This window comes from Eptatretus burgeri, chromosome 1 (genome assembly GCF_056783735.1).
Source record: "Eptatretus burgeri isolate ZD-2024b chromosome 1, Ebu_testis_v1, whole genome shotgun sequence".
NCBI classification, from domain to species: domain Eukaryota; kingdom Metazoa; phylum Chordata; class Myxini; order Myxiniformes; family Myxinidae; genus Eptatretus; species Eptatretus burgeri.
The window spans coordinates 97,448,615-97,472,460 of NC_140961.1; the positions used below are offsets into that span (position 1 = coordinate 97,448,615).

At 42.2% G+C, this 23,846-nt stretch overlaps 1 protein-coding gene across 4 annotated transcripts in view; it reads right to left on the reverse strand.

Annotated features, from left to right (window-relative positions):
• The window catches only part of LOC147035012 (cyclin-J-like), a 109,383-nt gene that overhangs the window by 59,101 nt on the left and 26,436 nt on the right, over positions 1-23,846 (reverse strand). The window contains exon 2 of one of the 4 annotated variants that reach the window (XM_085892465.1): positions 14,086-14,136. The exons of 2 other annotated variants lie outside the window; for them this stretch is intronic. In XM_085892465.1, the coding sequence (XP_085748591.1) occupies positions 14,086-14,136 (51 nt within the window). Of the gene's footprint in view, positions 1-14,085; positions 14,223-23,846 lie in introns of all 4 variants that reach the window. One more of the 4 variants, XM_085892481.1, reaches the window with a different exon arrangement.

Consider the following 23,846-nt stretch of genomic DNA (forward strand, 5'->3'; position numbering starts at 1 on the left):
ACTGAGCGGCCAGATCTGGATCTGGACCTGAACCAAAATCTAATCAACTTGTTCTCATCACCAAACCTACTCATCCACCTAGTTTTATCACAACTCTTCCATAACTTTTTGAAATATCATGCCAGCTAGCTATGGTCTGCAGCCAGTGGCTGCTGGGTGCATCATTTTCTGGGTGCACTGTGCCGCACATCAGTTGTGCTGCTGATGCAGTGCCGTCTATTACCAGAACACTGGTACTCCTTTCAACGACCTCAGAGGATGACAGGCTCTCATTCTCACCTGGTGTTAATTCAACAGCACAACAGGGGCTCAGACTCAAGACCCTGAGATCTTAAGCCAGCCAACACCAGGCTCAACATCATGTTATATAAATCGTTTTTGGCCATATTTCTCAATGGTGAAGAATCACTGAAAAACAAAACTTCTCGTATCAGGATCCAGATCTTCACCAAAATCGAATCAATTCGTCCTTCTCACACACCTAACCTGTCCACAAAGGTTCATGCGAATCAGTCAATAACTTTTTGAGAGACCCTGCTCACAGACAAACAAATAGACAAGGTTGAAAACAAACTCTGTCTCCCTTCGGTGGCAGAGGTGATGATAATAGCATAATATTAATGTTATCACAAAACAATATCAATACTAACAAGAAAAAGAGCAATCAGAGATTGCAGACCATCGCCAGGACTTATTTTGAGTGGTGTGTTTTTATGGGTTTTGGTGTGTGTGTACATTTGTGTGTACATTCAAAGTACACCACCCACATGCTGAATAAATAAATCCAATATGGCTGCCAAACCATGTGACCGATATATGTATGAACCTTTTGTTACTCATGGACAGGCGGTCATACGTGTAAAGCTTCGTCTCGATCTGTTCAGCCACTTCAAAGTTTTTTTTTTAAACAATATGGCTGTCGAATCACGTGACTGATAAAGTCATGATTTTTTTTTCTGTGGACCATTTTATCAATTATGCAATTATGACGTCATAACGAGGGCACCAATGATGTGAATTAAAAAAAAAAATCACATTCCGCATGAGGAGTACTTGCTCTGTGCCAAGTTTCAATTTCTTCCTTGGTGCAATTTCAGAGATACAGAGGTCCGAAGTTTTTCCGTATATGACATGCACACCCAGGATATGCACACGGACGGGGTAGGTGCAGACTGGAAGTTTGGGATGATTTCACAAAAGTGTGAGGGAGTAATTCACACACGCACACAGACACACCCACACAATCAGGGCTATTCCTAAAATATAATAAAATTTAAAGGATTGCCGTGAATGATGTTAATTTCACATCCTCCATGAAACTTCATTTAAATTGTAAACCTCAAAACATAGTTCCCTTACCTAAAGTAAGAACCTTAACCTGTAAGCAATTTAATGGTTTCCCTGCATGGATCATCATGGATCATCATAGATCACACACACACACACAATGATAAAAATAAACACACACTTTGGATTTCAGCGAGACAAAAAGTATATATATAGACTGCATATACAATTAGAGGTACATTCAAAGTACACCACCCACATGCTGAATAAATAAATAACAAATCCTCCAGCGCGCGACATTGTCAGGGCGCCTGGCGATGCCGCCGTACAGCACATGGAGATGGAATTAGGAAGGAGTGGTGCACTTCTGAGGTGTTTGTGCACAAATGGTACTTAGTTTATGTGTACAAATGCTGCATAATTAAAATAATGCTTAATTATTTTAATTATGCAACACGATTTATTGCAAAATTAAAACAAAGTAGTACGTGCCCGTACATGCGTGGCCGTACATGGGTGGCTGTACGTCCAAAAAAAAAAAAAAATTCAAACCGCAAGCCAGAAACAACAACCACACAGGCAGTTCCTTCGCTCTCATGTGCCCGTACGTGCAACCCGCCCCCCCCCCCCCAAAAAAAAAAAAAAAAAAAACCTTTCAAACCGCACAGGCCGTTCCTTCACTCTCGTTAACGACGACAGGATTGGGGCATTGTGTTTATCTATAAATGCACATAAGAAATTGAGAAATTATTACAATACAGTAAGTCATCACCATCCGGAAGTAGTGCGTGCCCGTACGGAATGTTCACATCATTCCACGAATTATCGCTTGCATTGAAGTAACAACTGCTGATACTTACACACACAGAGTTAATTAAAATCAAAATTAAAATCAAGTTTACCTCCCTGTCTTTGCTTGCCATGACATTCGCTGCCATTGACCATTGCCACTCCTACGCCACGGTAACTAAGGCACCGATCGATCCCCATCATAACCGGCGCGGCACGTGACGTCATCGTCGGCCGGCTGCGCACCGGCCTACGCAGCAACGTGTCCTTTCATTGGTTGGTAAATAAATGGCCATAACTTGGGAACCACTTGTCCGATTAATATCAAACCTTGAAAAGGCACATCCACAGGGCCCCAGCAATATACAAGGCAAGTTTCAATTAGATCGGACCAGCGGCTGTCGAGAAACAGCGCACACACACACACACACACACACACACACACACACACACACACACACACACACACACACACACACACACACACACACACACACACACACACACCTGGAATTATAGGTCGATAAATAATAATAAAAATAATTAATTTCTTATTCAATTGGGCAATATAGCATACCGAAACCACAGTTTCATCCAAATCTGTAACTTTCTGAAGATTAATCGAAAACCGAATAATGAATCGATTGATTAATCAAGAAATCAAAAATACCTTTTATAGCCAAATCACTTGCTCAGTGTTGTGTCCAAATTTCAGCTTCCAAGGTCAAAAGGTGCCTGAGATATTGGCTAGATGAGGAAGAAAATAAATCAGGAATTAATAAATCGATAATAATTAAGTAATTCATCAATTCATTGATTAATCAAAAAAATAAAAATAGATATTTGTTTTTGCCAAAGCACATCTTTCACTTTTGTTCCCAAATTTTAGCTTCCTCGATCAAAGGATGGCCGAGATATCGCCCGGCCAAACAAGAAAAAGCACCAAACACCGAGTACTCCCTTCCTTCGAGTGATTATATATATATATATATATATATATATATATATATATATATATATATATATATATATATATATATATATATATATATATATATATATATATATAGTAACGGTACCCAGATTTGGATCAGTGTCCTTATTCCAATCCTAACAATGTCACGATGGACCGCAAGGTGGACTCAGAGTGAAATCCTCCACTCGTCTCAACTCTAGAGAGACGACACGTCTGCTTGGAGAGCCGAACAGATATTTACTTCAGTTTCCGATGCACCGAAGCTCAACAGAGAATCTGTCACCGACATCTGATTTGTTCATTTAATGGGATGGATACCAAGCGATCAACCCAACATGAAGTGGGGTGGTTATATAACCTCCTAACAAGGGTTTCATACCAATTCCCACCAGCCATGAGTTGACTCCTGCCGCAATTATAATGCTAAATTAACGAACCGTGGAAAGGCAGACAAGCCGATGGAGAAAACAGGTTCACGAGGGAATGGAGACTGGGAGACACGGAGGAGAAAGAGCACGTATCACAATAATTATTTTGTTTAATTTTATAATCCCTTCACACCCACAATCCCTCGATGGCTGATAACGCTTATCGTACTCATTCATACCACAGATATTATAGACAGGGGAAAGAGGGGGGGGGGAGAACGAGATAGGAGAGAGAGAATATTTTCCTCTTGTGGTCTTTTGGGAGTCAGTGTGAGAAGACAGGAGCAACCAATGGCTGGAGAGTGAGAAAGTAAGGGAGTGATACCTCTGGGTCCATATCCCTGAGTGATGGGTCGCTCTCGGTGCACCCATGGCTGGCTCTTTCAGCATCTTGTTGAGACCTCCCATCTTGTCTGCCCTTTCCCTCGATCACCGCCAATCGTTCTGTATGGCGCTCCCGCCTCTTGACCCGACTCGCTTAAACTCCTTGACAAATTTTCATTTCTAAGTCGATGTGCTAAGATTCTTGATCTGACACCGCCCCTCCGTACTCATCACGCGGCACATGCTTGTTGATTCTTCAAAAAAAGACGTGGGAGGGGAGGTGAGAAGGGAGGTAGTGGGGTTTAGAGGAGGTCGTGAGGTTTAGATAAAAAGAAGGGAGGCATCACGGTTATAATTTCCCAATGCAAATTTTGACGCATGACCTATCGTTTTTACACTGAGACCAATGCTAATGTTGAACATTTATAAATGACCTAACTAGTCTATATTACACCTGGTACCCCCCATTACATCATCCCCCCCTCCCCCAAAGCAATATACTGCCTTAGCAATTTGGATACTGTGGTCTGAAAATGTGAAGCCAAATTCAATTTTTCCTTCGCCAATTCTGAAAACAGTACGAGTGCGTGCCTACTTAACTTAAGCCTCGAAACAAAATCCTCCACCTCAAGTGCAGTAATACACCCCCTTTTCCATGCCTCGTCCTTTCAACACACTTTCTCTTTGGAAGTCCATGTGGTTGGGTGTGTCGTCTTGTGGTTTGGTGTGTTGTTGATTCGGAGTATAGATTGGATAATTACAGGATTACCTGTATATTAAAAAAATATGAATATTTCAGTGTGGTCATTTGAAGGAGGAAGCATTTCCACCACACTCAGTTTTTTTTTTTTCTTTGGTACTGCCTGCAGCAAAATATGGAATACTGCTTCTTTGGGATCTTCTTTTCTTTTCTCCAAGAACCATTGACAATTCCCCAATAACTTCGAACCATTCATTACCTCCACCACCGAAGGTGAATGGAGGTTATGTTTTCACCCCTCTTTGTCCGTCTGAGCAGAATGTCTCAAAAAGTTATGGATGGATTCCGACCAAACTTGGTGGACAGGTTGGGAGTATGACGAGGACCAATTGAGATATTTGTGTTGCAGATCCTGCCTATCGGTGCTCAGTGGGATACAAAACGTAAACCGTTCAGCCTGGCAGAGGTATGCACTCTACCGAGTGCTGTTCTAGTTTTAATTATGAGAGAGTCAAATGGTTATCTCCTCAACTGTGACTGAATGGGGCTCTATCAGGGAACCTCAGCACAGATCGATGTTGGTGCTTTTTTATGTAGTTTCCAGCGAGTACCATATAATTTTCCTTCAGCCTGCCTCCCCACTGCCATCCCCACATCTCCAAGTTGATGGGTGATACTCCTGATGCCAATGAAATTGATCATGTTTTGGCTTTGAAAGGTATGTGTGTATGTATGTATATATATATATATATATATATATATATATATATATATATATATATATATATATATATATATATATATATATATATATATATATATATATATATATATATATATTTGAATTTGGGAAAACTTCTTTGAGATTCTCTCGTTATTTTTGACAAAATGTATTCCAAAGTTTTATTTTCACGAATGGACCAAATTTCTGATTGATTCTGTAGATTATACTTATATATACCCTGATGAAGGTCACTCTGGCAGAAACCTTGAACTTTGAGGTATTACCCCCTTTTTGGGCAAAAAATTATCCTCAAGCTCGTTGTGCTTTTGCATTATCTGCTCTGTGTTTCTCGCTTCTTTGCCGATGAAGGAGAGGTTGCATTGCTCCCAGAACAACTTGGAAAAATTTCAAATCGTCTGGAGATGCCAAAGGGTTGTTGCCCACTTAAATTTAAACACAATTTCAAGAAGTAAAAGTATTTCACCAACAACAATAACAAAAAGAAGACTTTGCAAGGCAACATTTAAATCTGCAGGCAAGGTGGGCTGAAAACCACTCTACCCCACCACTGGAAAAAAAAAATGCCAACTTGGGCCAAAAAGCTGGCATAGAAGAAACAGGGTACAATTAGGGTAAGCAAACAAAGGTGGCAGATGGAAGCTGGCAGCTGTTGAGACGGGAGAGGAAAAGAACGAGACGCATGGGAAAGCAGGCTTGGGAGCAAAGCATGTCCGTTGGCATTCAAAAACGTCATAGCAACGTTCCAAAAATTTAGCTTCATCATTATCAATGGAGCATCAGCTTGAGGCCATACTTAACAACTGCATCAAGGTTAGGCAAGAGATATTTTAATCAACAAACCATTAAAGCTTTCATCAAATCAGTAGATATATATACATACATATAGATTAATAAACATAAACAAATAAATAAGTATATACAAACATATAAATGAATAAATAAATATATATATATATATATATATATATATATATATATATATATATATATATATATATATACATATATACACACACACACACATAAATAAATATATATATATATATATATATATATATATATATATATATATATATATATATATATATATAATAGTTGCGGTTGTGCAAAACCACATGCCTCCAAAGCAATAGCACCCAAAATACAGTGATCACGAAGCAGTTATTTCATTCGTCTTCGTGTAGTTAATCCTCCCCTCGTGTCTAGTGGGTTAACGGGACGAAGTGCGTTGTGCAAGTCTTGTGGTTAGGTCTAATAACGATCTCTAATTAATATTCTGATTCCTACTCCTACCCTTTCCTTTTAGCCAAAGTACATGACAAGCAGGCAAGCACACACGCCATTCAATGGGAAATCGATAATAAGCACACCACGATGCCTCCCGTGGCTTGGATCCACCACACCACGACACACTATACCAACCACGCATCGCACACAATTATTTCATTCAAATCTGCGTGCCAATTCCAAAACGACACCTCACTAACCAAACCTCAACACTTTGAGCACAAATGCCTCCCACACAAGGTAAAAATGTTCCCACACCCCCTCGTACGTCTGCACCGCTACAATTCACCATTCTATTTTGAGGAGCATCACATGACTCGGATGTCCTCAGCACCGCGCGATGCTTGACCATGCAGCAGATGTTAAGAGCTCGACCAAATCTCACGAGGCACGTCCCGGGTGAGCATACGGAATCGATACACCCTCATCCAGTCGCCAGACCATGGCGAGACCAGGGGCAACGAGGAGGGGTCAAGAGAAGGGCGATCCCAGAGTTTATTTCGCGCCCGGTTGTGTATTTTGGCTCATGAGGCGGCCTGTGGCTGGCAGCGTATTGCTATTCAACATTCAGACTGCACTCGTTGCATGTTCAGAGCCGTGGCAGGGAGCATGCCTTATGTTGAGTCAGGAGCTCCGACCCGTGCCGAAGCAGGTGAGCAACTGAGACGGTTTCCGGTCCAGGAGCCTGACAGGGCATGGCTGGGGCCGCTATGGCCCAATAGAGGAGAAGGATTCGAGCCACAGCATGTCGTCTTCCGGTCATCATCCCACCCTTCGCCCGGGGCTTAAAAAAAAAAAAGAGCACCACGGAGCCGTTCGAGTCTCCTCTTTGCTGGCTCCTCGTCGCTCGTCTCCTCTTCACTCTCTGCCTCGCTATTGATGTGTGATTGGCAGAACGTGCTTCTTATTCTTCGAGAGCCTGATCCGGGGCGACTGCCGAGACTTCCCGCCATGCTGTCGACGTTCCGCCACCCCCATGCAGCCAGACGGACCAGTGTAGAGCACACATTGCCACGAGCCCAGGCAAAGTAATTAAGCAGGAGATAACGTGCCACATCAAGGTGGGAACGCTCAGGTGGAGCATCCCACAGAGGTACACACTACACATACAGACCTTTACACAGTAAGGTTCGGGATCTTTCTCCTTGCACATCTATATCTCTATCTCTGTCTCCATCGTCTTTGGACACACAAAGAACATCATTACTGACTCGCAATCCCATTTTCCTCTGGCACGACACCACACCTCTCACTCCCACACCTGACACAACCAGTATTCCTCCCACCTACCTCTCACCAAGCGTTCTGGGTTGCATTGGTCTGCCGACCGCACCAGGTATTGAGGTCATGTTCTATCTTTCCCTCTGGCTGTCTAATTGTGTGTGTGTGTGTGTGTGTGTGTGTGTGTGTGTGTGTGTGTGTGTGTGTGTGTGTGTGTGTGTGTGTGTGTGTAATGGCGCCTGTCCGAGCATAAATTAAGATTGTAGAATACATCACAGGATAACTGTCTGCTTTTGTAAGATTGCCTGTCTTTTGCTGCACCCAACAAATTCCATGCGATCCCCTGCTATACATAAAAATAAACCCCATCCAATGTGCCACAGACTTTTCTCTCGCTTGGTTGTAAATATCAAGCGAGGTATCCAAGGCTATCTCCGATGGTATCCAAGGCCATCTCGACTCATGGCTCACAGACTTCCTCTCCTGTCGAAGTCGACGTGTGGCCCTAAATGGAGTTCTTTCATCCCCTCTTCCTGTCCAGGCTGGAATTCTTGAAGGCAGTGTTCTGGGCCCTGTTCTTTTTCTGGTTTTCATCAATGATCTCCACGACTCTCTGGAAAATTCTCTATATCTCTTTGCTGACGACTCCACCCTCTGCCGTACCATCCGTCATCCATCAGACTGGTAAGCAGCAGCTTCTTCGCTCACTGCAGATCTGGATAAAATCACAAACTAGTCCAACACGTCTTTCAATCCGGACAAATCTCACTCTCTCACCGTTTCTCTTCGAAAGGACCGTTTGAAAACACACCCCCCACACCCCCCCCCCCCCATGTACTTTTTCAACAATCGAATGGAAGAAGTCCTTTCATTCAAGCTTCTGGGTCTCACTATCTGCCATGATCTTTCCTGGGAAAGCCAAATTTCCAACCTCGCCGCCAAAGCCAATCGCCAACTGGGAATCCTCCATCGTGCAAAGTCCTTCCTCGGCACACCTGAGCTCCTGACCACTGACAAAGCTTTTGTCCACAGCCTGATAGAGTACTGCTCTCCCCTCTGGGCTGGTGCTCCTGCCTCCCACCTTTCTCGGCTTCACGCTGTGGAAACCAAGACATTTAGGATGATTGGCATCTCCGGTGATGAGGCTGAGTCTTTGGGCCTCTCACTCTCACCTCAGGAAGCTCGCAGTCGGCGTTCCAATCCATCCCAAAGGTGCTTGATAGAGTTGAGGTCAGGGCTCTGTGCAGGCCAGTCAAGTTCTTCCACACCGATCTCCACAAACCATTTCTGCATGGACCTCGCTTTGTGCACGGGGGAATTGCCATGCTGAAACAGGAAAGGGCCTTCCCCAAACTGTTCCCACAAAGTTGGAAGCTCAGAATCGTCTCGACTCTCGAATGTCATTGTATGCTGTAGTGTTAAACCCCCCCCTCACTGGAACGAAGGGGTCTCGCCTAAACCATGAAAAACAGCCCCAGACCATTATTCCTCCTCCACCAAACTTTCTTTACAGTTGGCACTACGTATTCAGGCAGGTGACGTTCTCCTGGCATCCGCCAAACCCAGATTCGACCGTCGGACTGCCAGATGGTGAGGCGTGATTCATCACTCCAGAGAACATGTTTCCATTGCTCCAGAGTCCAATGGCGGTGAGCTTTATACCACTCCAGCCGACGCTTGGCATTGCGCATGGTGATCTTCGGCTTGTGTGTGGCTGCTCGGCCATGGAAACCCATTTCATGAAGCTCCCAGCGACAGTGCTTATGCCGAGTTTGCTTCCAGAGTCAATTTCGAACTCGGTACTGAGTGTTGCAACCGACGACAGATGATATTTCCGCGCTACAGCACTCAGGCGGTCCCGTTCTGTGAGCTTGTGTGGCCTACCACTTCACGGCTGAGCTGTTGTTGCTCCTAGAAGTTTCCACTTCACAATAACAGTACTTACAGTTGACCGGGACAGCTCGAGCAGGGCAGAAATTTGACGAACTGACTTGTTAGAAAGGTGGTATCCTATGATGGTGCGACGTTGAATGGGCCGTATTGAAGAGCTCATTAACTTTCTACTGTCAATGTTTGTCTGTGGAGATTGCATGGCTGTGTGCTTGATTTTATACACCTGTTATCAATGGGTGTCGCTAATTTTGCTGAATCCAGTCATTGGAAGGGGTGTCCGCATACTTATGGCCATGTGGTGGTAAGTGCAGCAAGAGTTGACAACGAAACACGCTCCACCACCTCTTCCTTTTCCCCATGGATTACCTTGTCTTGTGCAATTGGTGCACCGTAAAGCCATCTGGTTGAACAGACATATCGAGAAAGTCTCAGCGAAGCAAAAAACACATTACAATCCCTTAGATCACGTTGGGAGTCTATGCAACATTGCAGTTTGTCCATTTTCTCATCGATCGATTGCATATTGACTAAAAAATACAAAAAAAAAAAAAAGAGGGGAGTGGGGGTCACGTAGGCCACCTCAGCAGCACACCACTTTGTCTCCCCCCGCCTTCTGGAGCGTTGACGGTTGAAGAGAGAGAGTTGAAGGATAACCCAAGAGGAGAGAAAGTTGAAGGATAACTGAAGATACCGCTTCTGTACATATCTTGCGACAGTCAAAGACTTTTCCCTTCTTTAACAAGTGCATTCGAGTTGCGATTTCATGGGTAATCCAGGCAGGGACTGCTGTCAATCACATCTGTATCTTTGGCATTGAAAATTATTGCTGTGATCCGGTCCGACTCAGAAAAAGATCCAGAAATCTGCCTTATGTTGATGACATTCCAAAATTGGAACCTCTGTTTGTGTTCTCAAATTGTAGCTCTTTTCTCTAAATGTATACATTAATCATTGGTCATCTTGTAGAGTCACAAACCTAATGAATTCCTGAAAGTGAAATTCCTGAAGTCAAATTTTGTTGTGCGGATTTGTGAAGAAAGCGCTGAACTCTCAGGCAGACAGGAACATATCAGCTTTGATGTAAATGGTCTTGCTACTGCCAATTAAATCTCTACCTCTCCTCTTGTGCTCACTACCTTTTATGACATCACCAACATCACACCGGTCACTTACGAGGTGAAACTCTGTAGTCACATTATGTCTCCCGATTTCCATGTTGAACACTTTTGCATATTTGACCTACGTGCAAGAGTTCCCAGCAGGAATTTATCGGTCTTCTCAGGATGGCGTCACCGCACACCAGATATAACCCATGTCAACAATGACTATATAGGTTGCCGAACGAGAGGTCTGGACCTCCGCAAAGGACATTTTGTCTTGCAGTTTTGATTTTACAGCCTTCCTCATGGTTCAGTTCGAGTTGAAAAAAAAAAAATCGCCATTGGCATCTGTCAAACGATGCTCCACCACGATTGCCAAATCAAATCTGAAATGCTAAAGCAAGGTTTATCAAAGCTTGTCATTGCTCTGTTGTTCATCTGCACACTTCTACTGTCCAAGAACGAGGAAGCTGTTGATTGAAGAAAACAGTCCGTTTTTGATGGGGTCCATTTTTTTATTTTTGTCCATGTACATCGTCGAGGCTCGAGGAAGAGCAAGCACACTGAACAGATCAGGCTATAACAGAAGAAAAAAAATAAACCAATGTCACCCGCAGGGTGACCCGTATCTTGCCAAAAGGTGACCACTTGTGACTTCTTTAAGGTCACACTGAGGTGAACAGAGCTGCTATCCACCAGGAGCGACTCCTTGAGGAATATCTGCCTACGAGAGATTCCGATGAGAATCGTTCTACAGAGTAACCATGAAAAATATGCTTTTGCCTCATAACGTCACCAAATGACGTCATAATGTCTGAAGCTTGACATATCTAGAAAGCACTCATCGAGGTGTTCAATTTGAGATGCTACACGATATGGTTCCTAAAACTTGAAAATTTGACCTTGGGGTCAAATATGTTTGACCTCAGGCGCTAACCATGAAGGTCAAGGCCAATCGCCACCAAAAATTAATCAGCTGAGCGCCAGACCATGAACTATATTCCCATGAAGTTTGAAGACGATCCGATCAAAATTACTCAAAAAATAAGGGTTTCGTCGACTCCCCTGATTTGCGCCAAAGTGACCTTTACCTTCAAAATTTTGTGCACTGAAAGGGACCTCTATAGGCCTCTGATATGCGAAGTTACAAAAATTTCCAATAACTGTGCTCTGCAGAGTGATTTATACGTGATTACAGACCAAAAAAATAAAAAAAATAAAAAAAACATATGAAGGCCAAGGCCAATCGCCACCAAAAATTAATCAGCTGAGCGCCAGACCATGAACTATATTCCCATGAAGTTTGAAGACGATCCGATCAAAATTATTCAAAAAATAAGGGTTTCGTCGACTCCCCTGATTTGCGCCAAAGTGACCTTGACCTTTGACCTTCAAAATTTTGTGCACTGAAAGGGACCTCTATAGGCCTCTGATATGCGAAGTTACAAAAATTTCCGATGATAACTGTGCTCTGCAGAATTTTTATTCGTGATTACAGACAAACAAAAAAAATAAAAAAATAAAAATAAAAAAAAACATACAAGCTGACTAACATATCTTGCAAAACTTAGTTTTGGCAAGATAACAATGCAAAACACGCATGCATGGAGAAGGAAACCCCAAGGAGAGAAAACTGGAAAATTAGGAGGGATTTGGGTGGGTTAACAAAGGTAGAAAACATGGTTTTGGATTGGGGACAATCTGAGATGGCAGTGAACAGCTGTCTTGAAGACTTGGAGGGAAGAATGAGGTTGAAGAGTGGTGGAAGTTGATTCAACAGGTGGGGAAAAAGAGGAACAAATGAATGGAGATGAGCAGAGATCCTGGATTTAGGTAGTTTCATCGGGGGGAGGGGGTTAATGGTGGACCGTGTGAACTCTGCAGAAATTTGGAGGGGGGTGGGGACAAGGCACAGAAAGCGTAGAGAATGCAAGACAAGAAAGGGGGGGGGTAAAAGACAGAGAGAGACCACAGACCTGCCTGTGATTGCAAAGTGATAAGCCCACAGACTCAGCTTTAGTGTGGGTGATTCCAATGATCTTGAAGACCTTTGTTTACATGGCATCAGGCTGAGCAAGATGTGAGGGAGGGGCACCAGCCCAGAGGAGAGCAGTAATACTCCATAAAGCTGCAAATTAAGGCCTTGAAGGTCGATAACATTTCAGTTGTGTATTCCATGAACTTCACCAAAATCTAATCAATTCATCCTTGCCACACACCAAACCTGTCCACCAAGTTTCGTCCGAATCTGTGCACAACTTTTTGAGATATCCTGCACACAGACGAACAGACAAAGGGGTGAAAACATAACCTCCTTCGCCTTCGGTGGTGGAGGTGAGAAGAAATGGTTGGACGCCCCTTTTCAACTACAGACATAATGCATCCAGAGGCACCTCACTGAACTTGAGTTTGAGTGTGCTTGCTCCTGAGATCGACAAATTCCTCTCATGCCTTCAAAGAAAAGTTCCTCGACTGATGTCTCTGGCAGATGAAGTGAAAGGATCACAAACCCGATTGCACTGCTAAATTGATGTTCTTCATTTTCCTCTAATTACGAAAGCATCGTGGTACGTTAGGGACTTAGTCACGGCACACAAGTGTCTTGCCACACGCCGGTTGTGAAGCACTGCTCTCGGCTATCAACCCGCATTATCATATACCTCGTATACTCTCATAACAAAATAATCCGCATGCACACATTCCATTTTTATCAATAAAGCTGATTGGTCACAACGATGATATACGATCAACCCAGGCGTGCACGCACGCAAACAATCCTAAGAAGATACGTCGAAGTACAAAGATGCCTGATCACAGTGCAAAATGTGTATCAAAATAATCTTTGGCATATTCTCAATTTAAGAATGGGGGTGGGGGGGGGAGCAGTGGGAGAGTCAGAGAATGACAGGGAGCGAAACAAGAGAAACAGGGGTAATGGCATCAAGCGTATGATAATAATTATGCAAATAAGTAGTATATCCTCAAGTGGTCTGATCACAAATGTTAATGTGGCCCAGAAACAAAAAGTTATGACAAAGGGTCTAATATAAAAACTTTTTTATTCGACCACCCAAATTAGCCGTGTACGTTTGTGATCCCGACATCTCCATTATACACCGAACAAACAGACTTCCTTTGAAGTTTGGCATGATAAGTATACCCAGGCTGACTTCACGGCGAACACAATTGCTTTCAAAACACGCTACATCTCCCCGATTTAGAGAATACAGGAAGGGCAATGTCACAAACATACTGGTGCCCCAAAGACAGAGGGATCATAGAATAGCGCCAAGATAATGTTGAAATGTAAAATTTGTTACACACTTTTGCCATACCTTTGTTTCTGAAGAAAGTGGTGTTTTCGACAGAGTGGTCATCATCCTGGCCTGCTGGGAAGCTATATCAGTCAGTCGGTGGTGCCTTCATTTTTAATGTGCATCGTGCAAACTACAACCAGTCTTTTTTTGCAAACCTTAGGGAACAATATGAATGGATAGATAGATGTTTGATAGCTGGAAGCATTTAAATGTTTCACAGATAAAACTTAAAACTGACAGCATGATTCTTCACCTGATGTAAAAGAATAGTCAAAAGTTTTTGGGTTTTTTTTTTTTCCAATGAAGGAATGGATTCCTGGCAACAAAATTCTCTCTTTTTTTTTTCCAGGCATCACACCAAGGTTCCCGATGCCACAGAAAGAGAAATCACATTCCTGTCTGTGAAGCGTTTTCATTGGGGATGAAGAAAATAAAAAAACTAAAACCTTTTTCTTTTCAAAAATAATTTTAAAATTTTAATTTATTTTTTAATCAGTTTTGTCCTGTTATGTAATGTAGAGAGTTGTTAGAACCGCACGTGCATTGATGTTCTCATCAGCCAAATACATATTGCGGTCTACGTAGTTCTTTTTGAAACCTCAAACAGCTGATATGGTATAATGGACAAAAACATTCAAAGAATGCTCATTGATATAAAATAAAACAAAAAGAAAAAAATGCCAAGAACACGACATGCTGAGCCAGCCATGCGCGGAGCTAATTTGCCTGTGTAAATCTCAGTCAATTTGCCTCAATGCCATTGGGAGAGATGCCTCGGGTGCCTTTCCCATTCGAGTGTGCCGCGTGCAATTTGCCAATGAGCAAGTCAAATCACCCAAAAACATCTCCATAATCATCGCAGGGTAGAACAATTTCATTTGTTGAGCGAATCGCCCACAATTTAGCAAATGCACCGTCCATCTTCGTCATAGCCGGACAATGTATGCCCAATGGAGTAGAGATGACTCAAAAGGTTAAATAATACAGCCACCTGCTTCTCACCGATATAATGAAAGTAAATTCAGCGCATTGTTTAATTCAACTTTAAACACCAGAATTCACACCATGACGCATTTGAAATTCTCTTGGAAAACGTCCGGGACTCACAATACTTGTGATCCAAACAACCACAACGCTCGAATTCTGGTTCAGGGTCTGAGCGTGGTGGACGTTGGTTTTTATTTGCCTCCTTGAAGCTCATCAAAACTGAGTTTTCTGTTCCGGATCTGTCCCGTCTTTCTGTCATTGTTTCATCCTTGTGTTGCCAATTGTGTTTTAACTTAGCACTCATTTCAAACACAATAAGACTATTGCCAAACCTGTTAGTTCCTTCTTCCTTCAATCAGTCTTTATCCATTTCATTCTCAATACCTCCGAATTGAACCAATTTGCTCCTAATTGCATTAATTTGCTGATCAAATAAAAAAAAAACAACACCTTAAATAATGTTTTTAAATGCTCCATTTTCTGGTTTTCTTAGTTAGGAAGAACAACATGTGTTCTTCAGCTCTAGCTCTTCATCTTCCTCATTTATTCCCCAAACCTGTCGGTCACGCAAACACTAAGTGCATCAACGGCCCCTTCGATCTTACAGTACGACTTTCCTCAGTGCTTTCAATGACCCATCATTAACCTCCACCATCGAAGATCGGAGGTTACTGTTTTCACCCCTTTCTGTTTGTTTGTTTGTTTGTGAACAGTATTACAGAAAAACTCCTCCACAGATTTCGACGAAGCTTGGTGGGGGGGGGCTGGGGGGGTTAGGTATGGTCCAAGGAACATGCCATTAGATTTTGGACTCGGTCCCCCTCCCCCCCCAAAAAAAATTGTTGGAGAATTTTTTTATTTTTTTTTGCATTTCTACATGTTTTAAGTGATTTCCAACCCCTCCCCCCCCCTCCCAAAAAAAATTGTTACCGCCCTCCCAAAAAATTTTTTTGCATTTCTACATGTTTTAAGTGATTTCCAACCCCGCCCCCCCCAAAATAAAATTGTTGGAGAAAAGAACTATAACTCTGTCAGCACTGTTGATGTCATATTTAATGAATAAGATATAAGGTTCACTTGAGTGACCCAGCAGTATTGGTGGCGGAGGTTTTGCACTCTCCCGAGTGCTCCCCCTCTAGTTTCACTCCTGTCATGAAGTCTGTCTTCTTGCATCAGAATTGGAGAGATCACAAAAAGTCCAGTCTGGAGAGGTTGCCTGCACATGGCCATCAATTCCACTTCACATCAATTGACAGTGTTAAACTCCATCTCCTCCCATCTACATCCCTTCTGTGTCCTTCAATTCAGCGTTCCTCCACCCAATGTCCACCTCTTTGCATCTCCCTCACCCAAATCCGATCACATCTTCCACATCGCCCGACCCAATGTTCCTTCCCTCCACATTGCCCCACACCATCAAAGTTCCTACACCTTGTCAACAGCACCTCCTCCCCTATCCTTAACTGTGTGGACCTCCAACATCTGAGGCCGCTGCTGAAAAATTGGACATTTATCTGCTCAACAGAATCCTTTCTCCCAAAAGACATCCTGAATTATTTGTCTCTCCCTGGCTATTGCATGCTTTGGTTCCACAGGCCTGAACCCCAACCGAGTGGTGGAGATGCAGTTTACATCAACTCATTTTCGCTGTCCCTGTAATGCTCTTAAATGCATCTAAACCTTCAGCAGTACATTTGGCTACACCTTCGCCTCTGCTCTGACCTGTTGTTTGTCTGTGTGCTGTACTCTCCTCTTAACAGTGACGACTCCATTAATAGCTCTGTCCCTCTGTCTGCCAACATGAACCAACCTTCAATAACCTATCCCAACCCGCTCTTCCTTATCTGTGGTGATTCCAATTGTCACAATGCCAATTAGCTGGGTGTTGATACATCTGTCACCAAATGGCACTGCAGAACTTTCCAAATTGAATTTCTGTCAAGTGAAATTCCTCCCTTCTAGATTTGGTTTTCTGTGTCCTTCAATTCAGCATTCCTCTCTCCTGTTTTTCCTGCTAATACTCATGTTTTCTATCTTCCAACCACTACAATTGCTTCATAGGATCATGTTCTTATGAGAGTAAACATCTTCCTGGCTATGAACAGCCAGCCATCTCAGTGCCGACAAGTCTGGCAGTTGCCTCAGGTTGACTGGCACGGGGACTGCAGGATGCAATCTCACTTCAAGTCTGGTCTCCAATCTCCACCAGCCCTGAACTGTTTGTGGCCTGAGAATTCTTCCATCGAAACCAGCAATCTCAAATATGCACAGATTAATCCCACCTCATCTTCAGTTATCAAACCCATGCCATTGCACAACGAATCCTGCCGCGAGGAAGTTGCCTTCTCTTCCTGGAAGACAAGCACTGATCATTCCACAAAGACCACAAGTACGTGTCGTTTTTCAGGAGAGCCAGAAAACATCTGGCCAACCTCATGGCTGAACTTTAAAAACGGTCTTCTTCCTTAAAAATCTGGTGGCACCTTGTTAAGTCTCTTTGGAGTACACACCTCTCACCGCCCTCCATTAATTCAAATGGCATCACAGCTGAGTCTGCTTGTGAGAAGGCTGAATACTTCAGTTTTGTGTTTGCTTTCAAATCTTGTGCCCCCAGCCCCTCAGTCCATGTATCCACCTTCGGCAGTTGCACGCAACTGCTCCAGAACTCTGTGCTCTTCTCACGAAAGAAGGTGGAGATGTTTCTGGCAACAATTGACCGATTCTTTTTATGTAACTGGCTGAAATGGCATTAGTGCACGTGTCTTGAAACCTGCTCTGCTGCTCTTCACCCCCTCCATACATCCCGTGTTCTTCATTCCTCCAAATCTCCCTCTACAATGCTGCTGGTATGCACCCCCCCCTCCCACTCCTTCTACTCTTTAGATCCACCACCAAAATGTGAGGGAGGTTATGTTTTCACCCCTTTCTGTACGTTTGATTGTGTACAGGATATCTCAAAAAGTTGGACGGATTCTGATGAAATTTTGTGGACAGGTTCCATGTATGACAAGGATGAAGTGATTACATTTTAGTGAAGATCTGGATCAGACTACTAGTATTTTTAGTGATTCTTCACCATTGAGAGATAGGACGAAAAACGATATGTAGCACAATATCTTAAAAGGTTAAGGACGGATTCTGACAAAACTTGGAAAGGTTGAGTGTGTGACAAGGACAAATCGATTCAATTTTGGTGAAGATCCGAATCCGGATCGGATCTTCACCAAAATTCAAGGCTCATGGAAAAGCTTTACATAAAACAAATGCCGGACAAAAAAAAAATAAACATAACTCGGCATCAGCGTACTTTTACCCAAATTACAAGGACAATAGACAATAAGCAAATAGTTGGATGGGATTTCAACTCGGGTCCCTCGCATCATGAGCCATGGGTTCAGTTGGGACTTGGGAACACTCATAGATGAACATCACAACTGTTGAAGGTTCAACCCTGTAAGTATTTTGTGAATACCAAAAGTTTATGCTATCAAATTCCATCTGAATTTCTAACTTTAAAACAAATAAAATGTATTTATGGAGTGGGGTGGGGTGGTTGAGGGACGAGGTGGGTATGTCCACGGGCACTATTAACCGTTGGAAAATTTTAAATCACGATTTTCTTTATCATAAACATACAACCGAGTTTCTTTCCCCAAATTCCCTTTCCCGATTTGTAAGCAGCAATTAAACAATGATAAATGACATGAAAAAACAACAAAAACAGCAGAGAGTCTATCTTGATGTCCGCTGGGTGTCACCGCAACGCAGCGAGATCCCTTCATGTGGCTGGCATGCCTGACGGATTGGCTTGTGTGCACAACACAACCACACTCCACACTCCACACAACAAAACTCCGGGATCCTGGCAAGCAGCGAGCAGAGGACGCCGGCTCTAAAGCTTCCGAGATCTTAATGCGATTACACACTCGGCGGCATCTTCCCATTAGTCGGCAGACGCGGTGGTCGTTTCCTTTCCATTGAACTGGTGTGGCACATTAACATGAAGGCACAAGAGATGTTAGTCCTGCAAAAACAACCTAACAACACTATTCATTCTCCAAATTAATAGCACATAAATTGCAGCTAACAGCTATTATAGTTTTTAAAAAGTATTTATTAAGAAGTACTCAAAAAATAACAACAAAGTTGTTTGGCTGAGCAAGCCCATTTCCTTCCAACCCAGCATTCCTGTCGATCATGTTTTTCAAAGCCAGTACAAGAATAAAGCAAGTAAAACAAAGATCCGAACAAATGAAGGTTAAAAACAAACAACTTTTCAAGCAAGTATTGTCTCAAACTGGGTGGATACCAGTTGATCATCAGTGGGTGGCGTGAGAAAGGCTATGGTTTGAGATCCACATGTCTTTCATCATTTTCTCCATGGCGACACATACTGTATAATATATTGTAGAAGGGAAGAAGCTCCCCATAGAAGTAGCATGATCCCTCCAGGAATGTGTATTACTTGTTATAATACATTCCAAAACAAAGCAACTGACGACCTGGACCTACCAATTCCATATACGGAATATATTCAATGTATACTATCCGACCAAAGGTGATGGGACAATTCCTGACAATTCACAAGCCTTGGTATGTGCTCTTTAAAATCTTGTAAAGGCTTCCTGTGACCTGGACCACTACTCCCAAGAACATCAGAAACCTTATTTCATCAACCAAATATGGGATTCCATCCTATTGATGTAGATTTTTCTGGTCATGCTTGTGAAATCGGTGATTGCACAGTCCCAGTCATTATATTTAAACATTGTACAGAACTGGACATATCCTCACATAAAACACGTTTGTTCATTTTCAGCCCCCACCCTCACACCAGGATACCTCTTAATTGCACCATGCAACAGTGTAATGACCAGGGTGATTAAAGGTTTGTGAGCAGCTGCGCTTATGTGATTATCCATCGACTGCAAGCCTCGACTAACATGCTGACACTTGCTTGATATTCGACTTGTACAATTCCTTTGTCAAATAATGGAAGTTTGACAAGTATATATATATATATATATATATATATATATATATATATATATATATATATATATATATATTTTTATTTTTTTTTTTTTTTTTTTATTTTAAACAAGATTTGCACGTTTTTTTTTTCTCCAACAACTCACCACGGGTTACTTTCAATAATAATCGAAGCAATTTTTTGACTGTCTACCAAATCGATGGCCAAAGTCTATGTTTGTTTCTCGTGTCTTGAACTTCAAAATGACACTCCCAAAACAAATGGCAAAAATTCTGACTTTCCCTCCCAAAACATATGCTTTGTGTGGACATGGCCTTTGTCTGCCCTTACTCTGTCTTCTTGCTTCTCTCTACTCCCCTTATAGTTCTATCTCCAATCATTCATTTAATGTTGCTCAATTTTAATCATTTAATTTACCCACCCTCCTCTGTCCACATATGTTTTCTCTGGATGTATAATAGCATCCTGATCCATTATGAGCCAACAAAGAAAATCCACCAACTACAGAATGTCTGACCTCTGTTCATTCCGCTATCCTAACGATGAATCGTATCACAATTTAGGTCTGCTTGTTTATTAAACTTCCATACACTTCTGGAACCACTTAACAGAATGAGGTGAAAATGTTGGTTGCAATTAGGTGGGGATGGATTGGAAGGTTTTAGGGGGTTAATAAAGAGGTATACTCGACTTGTCAAAAGTTTTAGACCACCCCGATTTTTCCAGTTATTGCTGAAATTTAAGCAGTTCAAGTCCAGTGAATAACCTGAAATGGCACAAAGTGAAGCGGTAAACTGCCAGAGGTTAAAAAAAAAAGTTTGGGTTACCAAAAACTGAAAAATTATGTAAATTTCAGAGTTGTTAATAAAGGCACTTTTCAGAGAACAAGTAATGGGTTAGCAACTGCAGCTGTTCTGCAGCAATGGAAGTAAATTAAGCCTTGAAAGTTGATGTAAACAATTGCTACAGGTGTTCCAACTTTTGTTGATTATTCACAAACCCTCTGTCTGTATAAAAGCAGTGTTGGAACAGACTGTGTTGCAACACCGTCTGAAGCATTATTTGGACAATATTGCTCTGCAGGAAGTAGTATATTGCTATCATAATGATGAGAAAAAGACAATTAACAAAGGAAGACAGACAGACCATTATAACCCTTAAAAGTGTAGGTCTTTCCTTTAGAGAAATTGCAAAGGAGCCAAGGTGTCAGTGAGTACAGTTTCATACACCATCAAAAGGCACTTGGAAACTGGAGGAAACTCTGACAGGAAGAGATCTGGCAGACCCAAAGCCACAACACAATCAGAAGACAAGTTTCTGAGAGTCAACAGCTTGCGTGATAGGTGGCTCACAGGACAGCAGCTTCAAGCACAGCTTAACACTGGTCGAAGTAAGGAAGTCTCAGTTTCAACTGTGAAGAGAAGACTTTGAGCTACAGGTTTGACAGGTCGAGTGGCAGAAGGAAAGCCATTGCTAAGATTGCAAAATAAGAAAAAGAGGCTTGCCTGGGCCATGAAGCACCACCAGTGGACCACTGAAAACTGGAAGGTCTTATGGACCGAAGAATGAAAATTTGAAATATTCGGTTCATCACGCAGGGTTTTTGTACGCCGTTGAGTAGGAGAAAGAAAGGTTCAGTGTGACACCAACTGTCAAACATGGAAGAAGAAGCGTGATGAATTGGGGCTCTTTTGCTGGATCCAGAGTCGGCGACTTGCACAGAGTGACTGGCACCATGAACCAAAAGGACTCCCACAGCATTTTGCAGCGCGATGCAATACCCACTGGTCTACGCCTAGTTGGTCAGGGGTTCATTCTACAGCAAAATAACAACCCAAAAGATACCTCCAGGCAATGTCAGAACTACCTTTGAAGAAAAGAACAAGACAGCAGGCTTCAAATCATGGAATGGCCAGCACAGTCTCCAGACTGAAACTGCATCGAGCTGGTTTGGGATGAACTGAACAGAAGGGTGAAAGCAAAGCAACCTACAAGTGCAACACATTTGTAGGAACTTCTGCAACAGTGTTGGAAAGAACTTTCCGAACAATATTTGATTTCCATTGGAGAAAGAATGCCACGAATATGTTCAGCTGTTCCATCTGCAAAAGGTAGCTTCTTTGATGAGTAAAAAATTTAGATTAAATTTTGTTCAACAAAACGATTCCATGATTTATTTTTTATCTGCAATTGTATATTTGTTCTATGCTTTCATTTCAGAGTACATTGAAACATAAAACTGCTTAAATTTCAGTAAAAAATGGAAAAATGGCGGTGTTCTAAAACTGTATGTATACAGATGTAGATATAGAGATAGAGAGACCTGACAGAAGTAAATAGACACCATAAATTTATTCATTTCATCTGTATAAAGCAAGTTTTACTCAGTGATTTGAACTAATATTCAAGTATTTATTTGCAGAAACGAGTTCCTGGGTCGTGTATGACAATTAACTATGCCTCAAACCCAGGGAGCACACGAACTTGGCGATTTTCAGAGGACGAATTGTTGGCCAATCGGAAGGTGGAGTCAGCCAGCATCAGATAGCTCAGAATCATGGCATTCCGCTTTCTATGATCAATCGGGTGATTGTGCAACTCACCAGCGAAGGCAAGGAATCCACAGCTTCCCATTCTGGTCGATCTGGGCTCTCACAGAAAGGTGTCTTCGAGCTGTCAGGCGGTCCATTTCGAAAACTCCTCATTGCAAGGCAGCAGATGTTGTAGAGAAGGCCCAAGTTAGGCCAAGAACTGCTGTGCGGTACCGTCATCAACTGGGTTACTATGGGAGAGCAGCTTGGAGAAACAATCTTCTCAGACCAGCCAACATTCAAAGGAGAAAGAAGTGGGCTGACGAGATGGCCACCAGACCCTTGGAGTTTTAGCGAACTGTCATTTTTTCAGATGAGTCCCAATTTACTCAATTTTCTGACAGTGGATGTGGAGGGGTCTGGAGACTTCCCAATCAAAAGTTTTCTTTGAACCGATTGCAGCCAACTGTCAAACAAGGCGATTTTTCAGTGATGGTGTGGGGAGCAATCTGGAGCACTGATCGGTCAGAGCTTGTGGAGTGTGTTGGCAACACCAACTCCACGATATACATTTCTATCCTTGAGGATGGATCTCTCCCAGTCTTCTCCACTGGTCAGATGGTCAAAAACAACACTGTTCATGGAAGATGGAGCTCCATGCCACACTGCAAAAAATACCAAAGAATGGCAGGACAGAAATGAGATCAAGACACTTCCATGGCCAAGTCAGTCTCCTGATATGAATCCCATTGAACACCTCTGGGCCATATCAGATCGTGCTGTGTGGAAAGAGTCCAGCAAACCAACATCACGGGCAGAATTGACAACCCCGCTTGTGTGAAGCCTGGGCAGAAATCCCACAAGAGAAAATTTCAGAACTCATTAGTTCTTTGCCTGAAAGAGTAAAGCATTGAAATCTACAAATGGCAACTCCACCAAACACTGGTGCATGAATTAAAATGGATCAAATGTTCTTCAAATGTTAAATAAGTTCTTTCAAAATCATGGTGTCTACTTCTGTCATGTCCCTGTATATATACATATATATATATATATATACATATATATACATATATATACATATACATATACATATATATACATATACATATATATATATATATATATATATATATATATATATATATACATATATATACATATATATACATATACATATACATATATATACATATACATATATATATATATATATATATATATATATATATATATTACAGAAAAAGATTCCTGCACACGTTAAAAAA